Source organism: Xiphophorus maculatus, chromosome 6 (genome assembly GCF_002775205.1).
Source record: "Xiphophorus maculatus strain JP 163 A chromosome 6, X_maculatus-5.0-male, whole genome shotgun sequence".
Lineage (NCBI taxonomy): Eukaryota > Metazoa > Chordata > Actinopteri > Cyprinodontiformes > Poeciliidae > Xiphophorus > Xiphophorus maculatus.
Window position 1 is genome coordinate 1170515 of NC_036448.1, and position 14670 is coordinate 1185184.

At 37.6% G+C, this 14670-nt stretch overlaps 1 protein-coding gene and 1 long non-coding RNA gene across 2 annotated transcripts; both read left to right on the forward strand.

The window, feature by feature from the left end:
- The first annotated feature begins 232 nt into the window (after positions 1–232).
- On the forward strand, positions 233–735 carry LOC111608988. Its single transcript, XR_002752954.1, has 3 exons — positions 233–256; positions 337–633; positions 705–735. It is a non-coding gene; the product is annotated as an uncharacterized LOC111608988 (long non-coding RNA).
- A 1522-nt stretch (positions 736–2257) lies between these two features.
- ttpa (alpha tocopherol transfer protein) lies at positions 2258–12428 on the forward strand. The gene is made up of 5 exons (XM_023336088.1): positions 2258–2549; positions 5814–5967; positions 7918–8111; positions 8222–8332; positions 8477–12428. Exons 1-5 carry the CDS (start codon positions 2370–2372, stop codon positions 8723–8725), a joined length of 888 nt encoding a protein of 295 aa, XP_023191856.1. The 5' UTR covers positions 2258–2369; the 3' UTR covers positions 8726–12428.
- Positions 12429–14670: the final 2242 nt, after the last annotated feature.

Below are 14670 nucleotides of genomic sequence, written 5' to 3' on the forward strand. Positions count from 1 at the left end.
AATGTATTGAATCATACAATCATACATACATATATACAGACAGACAGACAGACAGACTGTTGGGAAGCTGGAGTTTTGGTTTCTGTGGGGCTGCTTTTCTTGTCTCTAGTTATCCACTAGATGGAGCCAGGAAGCTGTGTTGTCCAGAGGGCGGTCTCAGGTGTTCAGCCATCACACCTGCAGCCTATCTGTCATCAGCCAGTGTTTAAGAGAAGCCTGTCACCAGTCCTTTGATGCCTGAGTGTTGCCGTTCATGGTACTCTGTGCCCCTCAGTGTGTGCTCTCGCTGAGTTTTCTAAGTGTTTTACTCAAGCCTCCCTTGTGTTTTCCTTGTAGGTTCTCAGCGGCTGTTACCTTTGTGCCTTATGAGTTTTATCGTTTCACCTCCAAGATTCTTCATAAAGAAACCCCTGGTTCATAAATCCCTACGACTGGTTCTTCTGGCTGTTCAAGTCTGTGCTACAACCTGTCCGCCCTCCAATGAAGTACAACTAACAAACCCTCATCGCCGCCCATTCTCTCTGGATCTCCTGGCTTCAGTTCCAACCCCACCTGGACCCGGCACTCACCCTAGAAACCAAGTTCCAGCACCAGCAGAATACCTCCCCCTGGTGGATCAGTTCCATTTCACTAGTAAGGTCTCCTATTATTCTCTTTTTCACCTTCAGTACTACTTACTCACCTCTCATCTACCCCATCCTCAGAATCCAGATCTCCAGCTGTCCCATACCCCGGGCAAAGAAGATACATTCAAACTCTTTTTACAATAAACTTTATTTAACTGACATTCTCTGTATCCTGAAGTGTATTCTGCATGTGGGTCAAAAGATTAGCCTCAAATTATGACACAGACAGACAGACAGGCTCGCTTGCTTGCTTGTAACCCAGTATGTATGGTATCTCTGGTAATCCAGAGAAATTACCAGTCAGAATGGAAAAGGCGTCTCCAAAAGTGAGCAGAGAGTCCAAGCATAGACTAAGTGTGAGAGCAGAGAAGTTTTGCTCCATTCTAATTTTGTTCATAGCTATTAAAGAGGTGCTATGCACTGCGCCACCATGTGGAGGCAGAGTAAACATGCTCATTAACTGTAAAAGGTGCATATTTACTGCAGAGTCGGTGCTGCAGTGGACTGGAGATGCAAGAGGTTCCAATTTAAAACATCTAATTTCACACATGCTGTTTATACATGTATACATTTGGATTGGACTAGAAAAACTAGTTAAAATGATTAACTAATTCATCATTTTAACTATCATTTTAACTAGTCATGGTCTATTTTACCATAACGTTGTGTGCTACATAGCTTTAAAATTATAACTTATCTATTTTCCCAAATAAGCCCTCAACCACTAAACCTAAGCAATATAGGAGGCAGCTGGGCTAGCAAGACCCATGTGCTAGCATGGCCTATTTTTCTGCATATTAGAGAAATAGTTAAATAAATTCTTCAAGTTCTATATAAACATTTAACAGAAAAACACTTTCCATGTATTTTCACATTGGAGTTGCTAAAATTCTTTGTTGAAACTTTCCTCTAATGGCCGACATCTCAGCATCGTGTGCAAAGCTCAGTGATGACGTCAGAAAGACTAGGGCTTTTATTTCTTTGGTCTGAGTCAGTGATCACAACCGTATTCATGTCGATGATCACAACTTAAACATTTCAAAGAAAGCAACAATACTGAAAATAAATGATAAGCATGTGTGTACTTATTGTAAATGAGTTAGAAACTCAAACTGATAGTTTTGGATCTACTCAATTTATAAAAGTTACTCTTACTATTACCTACTTATTTAGCTTAAATGACTACAAATAATATCTTGTTTTTAGTAAAAAGCACCATTGGGTTTCACAGTGTAGAAACAACACATACAGTATTTACTGTTTTGGACCCAGCTTGACGCCTTGATCTGTGATTTAATCATTAAGCCTATGATGTAATGATGACAAACCTTCATACGAACATTGTGTTTTAATACTGTCGATCACTATTTAGCTGTTTATGGGCGGCTGAAAGCATTCATCAATTGTGCATATCCCCCACGCACAACTTTTAACAATCTCTATGACTGCAGCGCATTCAATAGCAATCAATCAGCAAATCAATAGCCAGTCCGCAACTTTGAGGATTACTTTGCCGTTTACTTCGGGACAAATTGCGACAAACCCAATGAGTTGATTGATATGTACACATTCAAAGTGCTAACAGAGGTGACGAAACAGCCCACTTTCACCCCACTGTACAGTAAACTGCAAGTGCATTCCGACTCACAATCCCTCCCCTCTGGAAGCCGGACCGGCCCCTCCTGTCCGGTTGCTAGCAGCGTCCGGAGGAGACCAGCAGCAGAAAGCCGACCTGAGTGCGATATGAACGGTTCTCAGATCACGGAGCTCCCTGACGACTCAGAGCAGCTGAGGCCGCATGTGGTGAGCCTGAGGCGGGCAGCCCTGCAGGCCTACGATCTGCCCGCTGTGGGAACGTTCTCCGACGGCTTCCTCATCAGATTTCTCCGCGCCAGAGACTTCGACCTGACGCTCTCTCTGAAGGTACAGAACCTGCGCTTTCCCAGCTGGAAAACACTCAGCAGTTAGTGGCTGGGAGACCAGCCAGCCGGAAGGCTTGTGCTTTTACCAACAAAGTTTCAACCGAGTACAGAGACTTTCAATTTTCTGTGTCGAAAAGAAAATAAGGGTTTTTTTTTGTTTGTTTTATACATTACGTGCCAAAGGTTTGAAGATTTGAAACCAAAACAGACAAAATAGAGCTCAGACAATGGACCTACTATAGTATTAAAACAAAAACATTTTATTTAGGATATCTTCCAGATGGCATCTGTTGTCACAAAGCCTGTAAAATGATTTCCTGACGTCCTCAACAGGCCTTCACAGATTCAATACAGACTTTAACATCCATCATATCATGGACCACAGAGTAGAATTTAATTTGGAGGCTCATTATTAAGTCCTGTTACCACAGCAAAACTATTATTTACTTTATGATATTCATGTTTTATAAATTGTAAATATCCTATATCTTGTTTCATTCATTCATTCATTCATTCATTCATTCATTCATTCATTCAGAGCAGCTGAGGCTGCATTCATTTATAGTTAACTATGATCCAGGGATAAATTGCCTACATTAGCTAAATGTAATCACATAGCCTCATCTATGCATGAACATTAGGAATTGTTTCAGAAAGAAAGAGCATAAACATTATAACAATATTAAAGGAATTATTCACATAATTAAAAACTTCTAAGATATAAGTATATTAAAAGAATCTGGTTAAAAGCAGGGTTAAATAAGAAGTTGGATGAATAAGGTTTTTATTTTCATGATTTTCATTTGTTTTAATTGTGTGTTTTTTGTAGTTATTCAGTCAATATTATAATAGAAAATTAGCAAATAATGTGTTAAGTATTTTAAACTCTAGTTTTACTCCTCACAGCACCAAAAAATGATGAACTACAAAAATCTAACTGGATGATTGTCCAGCTAAAAGTTAAACTCTATCTACTGAGAGAAATAACTCAATGAAAAGAGGCAATATTCAAATGTAAAGAGTGAAGAGCCATATTCTTCACAGTGCAGGAAATACATCTACACAAAAATGTCTCTCGATGTCTGGATTTGGCGTCATACAGTAGTTCCTATAGTTGCTACAGCTGGATGGTACCTGACCTGTGTAAAGTAAATTCATGCATTGGTAAATTGCTCTTAATCATGTGGCAAATCTTGATTTTTCCACCATTCTCTGGAAAATTTAGTATCTTGGATGATCATCTGTATCAGATTTGAGCAGAGGTAAGCAGAGTAACCAGCACTTGTGCTCAATAAGAGCTGCTTTACTTTAATATATTTTAGAATTTGTCATTCTAAAAATGACTCAAGTAAGAATAAAAAAAATATTTGGTACAAAGATGTTCAAATACATGTTAACTAATCATAACGTCTGATTTAATTTGTCAAAGTTATGTGAACAAAACAGAAAGTAATATTCAAACTTTGGTACTTTCAATAAAAAAAAATTCTAGAAATAAATATTTAAACAATAAATAATTCAGGCACAAGAAGCACATATTTTCAAATCTCACTTTTTGACAACATAAAGCTCACAGGAGGTAGCATACTTTGAGGCACTTCAGATGACAATATTGAGACATATTCACTTTCCCTCAAAACAGAGAACAACTGTAAACCAATGAAGCATGTCTGCTGCAAAAAATCCACTTTTCCTGACTCACCCATTGACTTGCAGCCAAAGTTGCTGGTTCTTAAACAACACAACAGTGCTAAATAATCTCAAGTATTCAGTAATATTATTTGGTTTAATACTTTGCAAAAAGGTTGAGTTGCTACAAACAATATATATGATCATGTAAACACACATAAGGCAAAACAAACAGCATTGTTGACTACTGTTGATTGAGCAACATTCCCTAAAAGACGGGACATTAAGAAATCTCATTTTAGTTTAACTCTTGCTCTAAAATCTAGAGAATTTAATAGTTCTTATTTGAGCACCAATTTCTGAGTGATTTAGAAACAAACTGTCCTGCAATGTGAATGAGTGGAAAATACTTATGTCTGACAAACAAGACCAAGTGAAAGCAGTGTGAGCCCAGCCAACCAGGGCAAAGCTCTGCAGTTGGGACACCAGCAAATAAGCTTACCACAGAAACAGCTGCTAAACTTTGACTTTATACATGTATAGGGTGACCAAACGTCCGTATTTCCCGGGACATGTCCGTATTTCACGTCCTGTCCCGGGCGTCCCGGGTTTTTTTTAGAAAGTGAGGAAATGTCCTGTTTTTTTAAATTTCCTTCATTGGACCATTAAATTTACAGGCACTAGGGCCCTGCGCACGGCGCTGCGTGTCACCTAATCCGTGAGCTGCGTCAGTGCGGGCAGCCCTGTTCTTCATCAGAAGATGGATAGCGTTACTCTCAGTACGCCACCAACAAGAAAAAGCGCAAATGTATGGAGTTTCCCCGCTTATATACCCCCCCCCCACCCCCGCCACAACGTTGTCCTGGTTTTCCCAAATTAAAATATGGTCACCCTATACATGTATATATGTATACTTTACTCCACAATTGTTTACCATATTGTGTTGGTCTTTCCCATTAAGTTCCAAAGAAATATATTCGTATTTTTGGTTAATATTCATTAAAGTGCTCAGTGGAAATTCTTAGTTCTACACAGAAGCTAACATCTACTATATGCCTTACATCCACTAATGTGGATTCAGTAAATCTGTGCCAATTAAAATCAATGGTGCTCACTAACTGTTTTGTTCTCAATAAGCAGACACCAGCCAATATGTGTGAGCCATCAATGCATGAAAGTATTTCAGCTTTTCCAACTGCTTTCTTTCAAGTATTTTGGATATGCTCTACAAAGAATAAAAATCTGATTTCGGTTAAATAACTTGCATCTTACATTCCACAGAACTTTCTGTGAATATTGAATATGCGGGGGTCTACGGTGTATCAATTCGATTGTCTAGTCCACAGGTGTCAAACTCCAGTCCTCGAGGGCCACTGTCCAGCAGGTGTTAGATGAGCCACAGCTACAAAACACTGGAATGAAATGGCTTCATTACCTCCTCCTTGTGTAGATCAGTTCTCCAGAGCCTTAATGACCTAATTATTGTGTTCAGGTGGTGCAGCAGAGACACATCTAAAAGTTGCAGGACAGGGTTAGGGTCCCTTGAGGACTGGAGTTTGACTCCCCTGGTCTACTCAAATGCAAAGCTCATGTATAGAAGAGCAAGCTGTAAGAGTTCTTCCACATGTGTTTCCAGCTCTTGCTGAACTACCTGCACTGGAGGAGGGAGAGTCCTGAGATCAGCACATGCTTGTCTCCTTCATCTGTCTTTGGTCTCCTCAAGACATCATACCATGCTGTTCTCCCACAGCGGGACCACGCTGGCAGCAGGGTGCTCATCTACAGGATTGGTGTGTATAACTGTGTGTTTGTGACACACGAAGCCTCTACAGGCACAAGAAATGCAGGAATCTCCGAGTGTTTTTAGACAGTTCTGTTAAACTTGAGAAACAAATGTCCACTGTAGTCAAGACTTAGTTTTATCAGTTATACCAAATTGCCAAATCCTACATTCTTCCTAAAAGCCTGACAACTATTGTTCTTGCATTTATTACCTGCAGATTAGATTATTGCAAGGATTTATATTGTGGAATCGATCAATCAATCAATCATCAATCCATCACTTGGAGTTAGTCCAAAACGCTGTACCAGAAGGCATGACCTTCTCACTCCAGTTTAAAGGATTTACATTTGCTGCCTATTCATTTTTGTATTGATGTTATTGTTACTTACTCATAAAAGTTTGGCATCTAATTATCTAACTGTTCTCCTTAACTTTTACAATCCAAAAAGTCTCCGTCATGCTCTTAGTGCAGCTGATGACCAGATTAAAACCCAGTAGAGATCGAGGCTTTGCCATTGCAGAAACACGACTCTGGAACAAACTCCTTTATATTTGTGCTGCAGAGTCTGTACAGTTTTTTTAAAAATCTCTCCTGCAAACTCATTTCTTTGGTTTCAGTTTGAGTTCAATCAGACCTGTTTGGTTGCACTGTCCTGTTGTTAAGTTTATCCTATTTTTTGATTTCATTATTGTTTTTAATGTTGCTTTAACCCTTTGTGAAGCACTTTGTAGCTTTTAAATGTGCTTTAGAAATAAATTTGACATTGAAACTTTTTTAACTTGAAGAATCTAGTTCCTCCCCATGAAATTAAAACCCTTGCTTGCCATCCATTTTACAATCAAGTTTAGATCCTTCAGTGTTTGCAGCAAGATGCTGCAAATCATCTGTAGCTGATGTTGGGATGATACGGCATCCCAACAGATTCCGTATCATCTGTTGGGATAGCGTCATCAGAGTGAGAGACATAAACAGGCGGGTTCTGTTCTGGGGAACCTCTGAAGATGACTGGACAAAGGAAGCTTCTTCATAACATGCAGAACCCTGAGCATCCTCTTCATCAGACTGTTATCTCCTGACTCATTGTAAAGCAGACTGCTACTGGAGATGCATCAGCATCAGCAAGTCCTTGAAGACACTTGAATAATGAACTATAACAACATTTAATTATCCTCTGGGATTAGCTGAAATGCATAAAGTTCAAGTTATTAAATAATATATTTAGTGGCAACTGCACCCCCAGCAGAGCATATCTGAAAATCATCTGAATCTAAACGCCTGTGTATGTGCTGCAACACATTCTCAAAAAATCTTGCCAGTGTTAACTCCTGCATTACTGTCATGGCATCATGACAGTAATGCAGGAGTTAACACTGGCAAGACAGTAATGATGTCATGACATCATTATTGTCATGTAATGTAAATGTCATCTTTGATGTGGACAAAGATAACTTTTGTCCACAGGCTGTTTTTGCCATGTTGAGGTTATTCTATGGCCCCTCAGGTCTCCTGCTCTGGGATGTAAACTCTGATCCAACATATGGGGTCCAACCTGATACAGGAGAGAATAGAAAGCAAATAGTGTTTGTGTCAAGCTTTAGAGGAGACACTATTTGTTGACATTGGACCAGTTAAGCAATGTTTGTTTCATTCTGCACAATGAAGCAGATGTTACTCAAATCTCATCTGGGCCATTCAGTGTGGAGGTCAGATGTGTTCTCTGAGTTTCTCCCTTTCACATTTCATAATAAGGTATGATAGGTTTTTGTCTGCTCTACAATGCTATTAGTAGAGTAGAGTGTGCTACTAATGCTATTAGTAGAGTGTGCATGTATGTGTGCATGGTCTTGGCCTTTGTGTTGTCTTGATGAAATGGGGACTGGCCCAGGGTGCACTCTGTCTCTCACTTATTTGCAGTTACATTTATCCAAAAGCCTAATGCTACATGTATTTCTGCAGGGCAATGGAACCCAAAAGATTGGTCAGCCTTCCAGGTGTTCAGGGTCAGCCTGATGACATCAGAAATCATCTCCAGGGAGACAGAGACACAGAGGCGAGGTTTAAAGGTGATATTTGACCTGAAGGGGTGGAGTTTGGGCCATGCCCTGCAGATTAACCCTTCCCTCGCCAGAAAGATATCCTCTGTGCTTTCGGTATGAAGATGGCATGGGATGAAAATGACACGCAAGACTCAACTCTAACTACTGTTTGTATGTTATTGTGTCCAGCACCAAATAATGTGATTGTATAATCCTTTGTTCAGGACTCTTTTCCACTAAAAGTGAGAGGAATTCATTTGGTTAATGAGCCGATATTCTTCCGTCCAGTCTTCACTATGATCCGTCCCTTTCTACCAGATAAGATCAAGCAGAGGGTGAGAGTCATCATCATTGCCCGCTTCCACACAATGATCTGCTACAGCACAGAGATGACAATAACCATTTTATTACTTACTGGTTTACACACAAATATCCACTGTGGATGTACTCTAAGGTTTATGGTATTTTTTCTGCCATAGGTTCATATGCATGGTACAGACTTTCACCGTACTTTAAGTGACCTCTTCTCACCAGATGTTCTCCCTCCAGAGTATGGAGGAGAGGGTTTGGGAATAGAAGAAGTCTGTCAGGCTTGGACCCAGGAACTGTTTCAATCTGAGAACCTCTTGAAACAGATTGCTTCCCACCCAACAGGAGACCTTTCCACAAATACTGGAGACACTTTGATCTCAGAGGAAAATGAGACAATGACACTCACCGAAGGCTGATGGATGAGTTGTTGGCTGGGTGACATCATGACTAAAGTCAGAGCTGCTTTATACCTTTCAGGACCAAATCATCTGAGTGATGGTGTGTTGTTAGTGAAGTTTACTTTTGAATTAACAGTCTTTCTTGTTACATTTTTAGTTCAAATTCTGATCAAGAGGATGAAGTTGCAACAAAATTACTCAGATAAACATCAACCAGAAGATGTTGATGTCAGGATTATGTCTGAACAGGCTGGGATTAATCTGAGGTCCAGAAAGTAAAGCTATTATTTCTGATTCTCATTTGATGCACTAATAAAGTATTTAGGTTTTGACACCTGGTTGGCTTTGAACCAGACAGTTATGGAAGCTTCAAATGCTGAACACTGTTCAGTCTGTCATACCTGGAGGGAGCTTGGTAGTGGTATAGTGTCTGCCTCAATCTTCAATGTTAATAACAATTGATTTCTATCCAAGTCACTTTCTAATGCAAATGTGACATGTTAAAAGAAATATTGTGTTAAAATGTTAAAAGAACAGAATGTCATTTTGTTCTTGAAAATCTAGGGAAGAGAACAAATTTCCCTGTTCTTGAATAGCATGTATTGGCCCTGCTCTCATATGCTGTTATAGCTTGAACTTCTAAAAAAAAAAAACTTCCTCAGATGTTAACAGACAGAATCTTTCCACCAAATTTAAGTTTTTAACTGCCGTTTCAGTCCGAGCTACTAATATGAGTCTGTGATATGAAGGTGTGAGCTTTAAGCTTGGCACCCTGTTATCTCAATTTAAAACTTATTTTCAAATAAGATTGGAAGTTGTTGTCCAGTTGTACAGCAGAGTTGGCTAACAAAGACTGTGTTTACTAGGAAGCCTCCAGCACTTTTAAATTCTTTTTGTGGTATAAGTGATGATGATAAGTTTAAAATGGAAATAAGAAAATAAGACACTTTATTTATAACTGTTGTGAGCCTGTTGTAACTGGGTAGCCATCAGTCACTAATAATTAGTAATAGTATTATTAGTAAATATTAGTAATAATTATTAGCAGTAGCTGCTCAAAACAGAGACCCAGATGCAAAAGGCCACTGTTCATTTGTGGAAAATGGACAAATGGAAAAAATCAGAAAAAAATTACAATATTTACCAATAATATTGCAAAGTCAAGATTATGTGTTTGTATGATTCATCCCTAACAGTGACTCTTTAAAACACAATTTGAGATTATGGAATTCCCTATTTTTCTGAAAACATAAGACGGTGTGTTTCTAAGTTTTCTTAGACTTAGAACACCATAGAAATAGAATAAAACTCTAGAAAAGTCTGGACTATTATTTCACACTAGTTACACATTCTTCAAGTGAGGTTCCTGATTTGTGAAAATCTTACAATAGTTGGGGGAAAAGGTTCTTTCTTTTTCCCTAGGATGTATGTTGTGTTTATTTTGTTTGTTCTTGTGAACCCAATATCACATATTGTCTCAAGAGCTTGATTTATCATCACACACTGAATACTAATACAAAATGAAGGCATTGAAAGAGTTAGGCAAAGCAGGTAAGACGCTGCCTGCTGATAACGTCTCAAAAGAACCAAGTTCATTCATTCTGATGTTGGTTCTACTGGCTGACATCTTCCACATTTTTTGGACCAATCTCTAAAAACAGAGACCTGCTCAGTCCTTTGCTACAGCCAAGCTTTAAAGGCAGAAGTCATAACATTTTAACTTCTCCACTCATATAATCAAACTTGTTAAACTCACATTCCTACTGCTTGTAGAACATCTTAATAATGTGTTCATTTTAATTCAATCACATTCCGTATCTACAATTTTTTACAACTTTTCCAATAAACCTGACTGTCTCTATTCTTCATACTTATGAATATATTTTGGACTAATATCAGTAATGTAGAAATGACTAACATAGATGTTAATGTAATAATGTGAGTGGGTTGTGTAATATGCAGTGTTTCTGTCACTGCTGCAACAGTTTCTGTGAATACGTTGTATTTTGATTATTAGTATTGCTTTCAAGAAATAAAATGTATTTAGAATTATTTTTAAAATGCTAAATTATGATTTCTGTTGAGAGTAATTTAACCTATAAAGTATGATTTAAAAATGTCAGTATGTCATTTTTCACATGCGAAACTCGCACAAAAACAAGTCTGCGCAATAATTGGATTGCAGGTGATAATAAAATGACCTGAAACATTCATATGTCTGATTATTTGTGTTTTCTTGAATGTAGTTATGTTCAGTTTTACTTCATAGATTGAAGGTTTTAACCCATCACTAAACATATGGTTTTATAGTGGATTCCATAGATACTTGTGGTTTCTTTGCTTGTCAGACAATATCAAAGCAACATTGCACTAATAGACATTTATAACTTTGTTTAGGTAAATAATATAATGTAGTGCAATAATCAAATATAACTTTTCTGACATAGTTCTCACAAGTACCAAACAAACTAACATTTCCTTCCTCCCTCTATAAGAGCTGTCTCAGATTCTTACCAGCGCTCAGGCTGCCCATCAGCACTGACTTGATGTGGTGCTTTTTTATAAAGTTATAATTAAAAGGTTTGTGCTTCATAAAACCCCGGCTTAAATGTTACCAACATGAAAAATAAAGTCTGTTTATATATATTTTAAATATGTAGATATTTACCTTCATTTATTTTGAAAGGGGAAACCAAAACCAGAACTTAGTTTTCCCTCCATCTGACACTACATAAGATGAGTGCTAATACCAAAACAAAACCTTTTTCACATGTAAATATAGGTCTATTCACAAACTGTAGGTTGAAGTTTCAACTTCAAGTAGAACAACAGTCCTAAACATACAGAAAGAGCAACAATTAAATGATTTAGGTCATTCCATATTATTTTTTAAGGATGGACTAGTCAAAGTATAGATATAAATCTACATGAGAATCTGTGGCAAGGCTTGAATACTGACAGTCTGACTGAGTTTCTCCTACTTTGTTAAGAAAAAAACACCAGTCTCCAGAAATTCTGAGACTCTGAGAAATTCAAAGCTGGTGATGTAGCTACATACCCAAAAACAACTTCCAGCTGAAATCAAATTAAACCAAATTACATAAATAACCCAAAGAAAATTTAAATGTTGTAACTCAAACTACTCAAATTGTGTCTAACAGTCATTGCTGATAGTGGCAACTGTGTGCAGGTAGGATAATGGCTTGTACAGCTTTTATTGTCTTACTGTATTGCATATCTGTGTTTTCTTTCCTGCACTAATAGCCTGTATTGTAAACAACTTACAACACATGCACGTTATGTAGATTTAAAAAGTCATTGTCCTCAGTTGCAGATCTCCTTTATTGTGAGTACAGCACTTTTATTTCTGACAACTGGACAGTAATTTTTGTCATAATCTTGTAGAGAATTTTGTGATTGTTGTTATTAATCTGGTTTTTCATATTTTTAATACTTTTTGGTCTTTTGTGTGAACTTAGGTCTCATGATGCTGCTGCTACAATCATTTTCACAAAGTTCTGAGATCCATAACACTACAATTGAAAGCTGTACTTTTTAATGTTCTATGAATGTATTTGTTATTTTCTCTGAATTGCATGTTTTCAAAAAGTGATTTGAATGCATTCTGATATGTTCTGGCACATCCTGTGAGTTGATAGGCTGTATCAAACAGGACAACATGGCGTCTGTCAGTTGATAATAAAATGTGTGCTGAAGCCGGCATCCTTCTGGTCATGTTTATGTTCTTATTGTTAGCATAGATCTGTGTCCCCGTTTTTGATTTTTTCATTTATTATATTAAATATTCAGAACGGACAAAGTTAGGTCCCTCTATCTTATTCCTGCTTCTCTGCCATGACAGTTGACATCACATACGATTCTTTTCCTTGTCACTCCTTGTCTCCTTGTTGGTGTTTTTATGCCGCTGCTCTGTACACACTGTACAGACCTTTGGTCGGTGAGGGAACCTCATGTCAATCAGCCCAAACTAAGTCAGACAAACATTCTCTGATCTGCCTGATGATGAATGAGCTGTGAATGTTCAGACAGATGCACAGAAAGCCTTTAATATATGTTGTTCTACATGGTACAGCTACATGCTCTGTTCTGGAAACCATGTACAGCAGGTTATCATGACCTACTTATCTCTGCTGGCAGTTTGCATATCAGCTTATATTGATAACAGTTCAATGGGCTCTGCTTAAAACAGGTTAACTGATAGTTACAACACCAAATTCAAAGGCCTGACTGATTTTGAATACAGTATTTCTTTATGACTCAATGTTTTTCAATTATCATCAATATTAAATTAATAATTACTCTTAATTAGGATAACAATGAATTTAAAGGTATTGTAGACTACTTGGGCCCCCAACATTTAGATTTTCTTACCAAACCACTAATCTCCCCTCCATGTGATTCTGAAATATTGTTTAGTCAATGTTACACAACTTAGTAACAAGTCTGTAAAAGTGTTGTCCTCAGTTTCAAACACTATGAAACTTGACCTATGACCAAGTGCGCACCCAGAGAAAAGCAGTTAATCATTACATTGAAACCTGGCAGGAAAGAAAAAAGAAGTCTGTTGTTTTTATATTTTACTGACCTGACCTGTTGAAGCTTATTTCATACAAAACAGCATAAGTAGATTATTTGATTCTTAAACTGAACCGAAGCAGACAGTGTGGTCTTCAATGTGTCAACATTTGGAGAATTGTTTCTGTTTGTGCTACTTTACATTTTCAGGACAGCACAGAACAAAACAGACTTTTCTTTTCAGGTTTTGCTAATTTTAAGTGGATGTCCACTGTAAAATAGTTTTGGCTCAAAAGCTATTCAAATCAGGATAAAGATGAGTGAGAAAGGTTATTTTGTCACAGTACTCAGTAAAGACTGTACAGGTCTTTCTGTCCCAAACATCAATTGGTATAAAAACAGTTCCCAGTTGTAAGCGGTTTCTTCCTCTCAATGGTATTTTTCTCCTCGCTGGTGAGGAGAAAAGGATGTTCTTTTGTTGTTAGCATAAATCTCTGTCTCCATTTTGAAGTTACAAAGGATGTTCCTGAAGTATCTGCACTTTATCCCAACACTTTTTACATTTCATATTAACAATGCTGGTCAGAATGTTAACTCTCTTCGTCTGAGTAATACTACACAGTCGCTTAATGTCATACAAACATGGCTGGCCTACTGCTGGTTACATTGATTATTCAGTTACATTAGTTCTAATTTCAACTGAGAAAGAAAATCTTTGCAGTTTTCCCACATATGTCCACATGATACACACCCATTTAATTATTGTATTGTTATGAATATTTGGCATATTAATTGATGAAAAAAACTGTTTTATGATGGAGGATCACCCAAGCTTCTAAACATTCTTGTATTTGCAACTGGAGTAAATGAGACGCCACCAATCGATCTCCTCCAGCACCGTTCAATGAGTTTCCCAATAAGGGCAGTGAAGACAAAAGTGAAATAAAATTAAACTAAAACACATCATTTTCATCCAGTTTCTTTGCCTTAATTTTTATTTCGCCTTTTGTAAAGTTTGAGTGTCAAATATTTGTTATACTGCCACCTTCTGGGCAGTTATGTACAGTCCAGCATGACATGTTGGATTTAAAAAAAAAAACCAACTAGTTTTGTTTTCTAATGTCAGCTTTTGGTTTTGTGCTACTTTAATTTGGAAAGACTGTTTCAATTTACACCATACATTTCCTAGATGGGTCTTCTTTTTATAGCTTTTGTAGGGGTGATGGTGGCAAGTACAGTTTGCCGTGTTATTATTATTAAATAATTGTTAACATATTATGTGTGTGAAAGTCAACTGTTTCCTTTTTCCCCACTCTGAAAGGCTGAGGTGATTGGCTGATTTAAGTTGAGAAGGCGTGGCTTGACCTGTATAGAGGTGAACTGCTAGATGTGACAGAGAGACTGATGGGAAGGCTGTGATTTTGAAT

Coding starts and splice junctions, on each gene's coding strand:
- ttpa (XM_023336088.1), top strand. CDS start 2,370: ATGAACGGTTCTCAGATCACGGAGCTCCCTGACGACTCAGAGCAGCTG. Junction 5,968..7,917: donor GGTGCTCATCTACAGGATTG/GTGTGTATAACT, acceptor GTATTTCTGCAG/GGCAATGGAACCCAAAAGAT. Junction 8,112..8,221: donor AGATATCCTCTGTGCTTTCG/GTATGAAGATGG, acceptor TCCTTTGTTCAG/GACTCTTTTCCACTAAAAGT.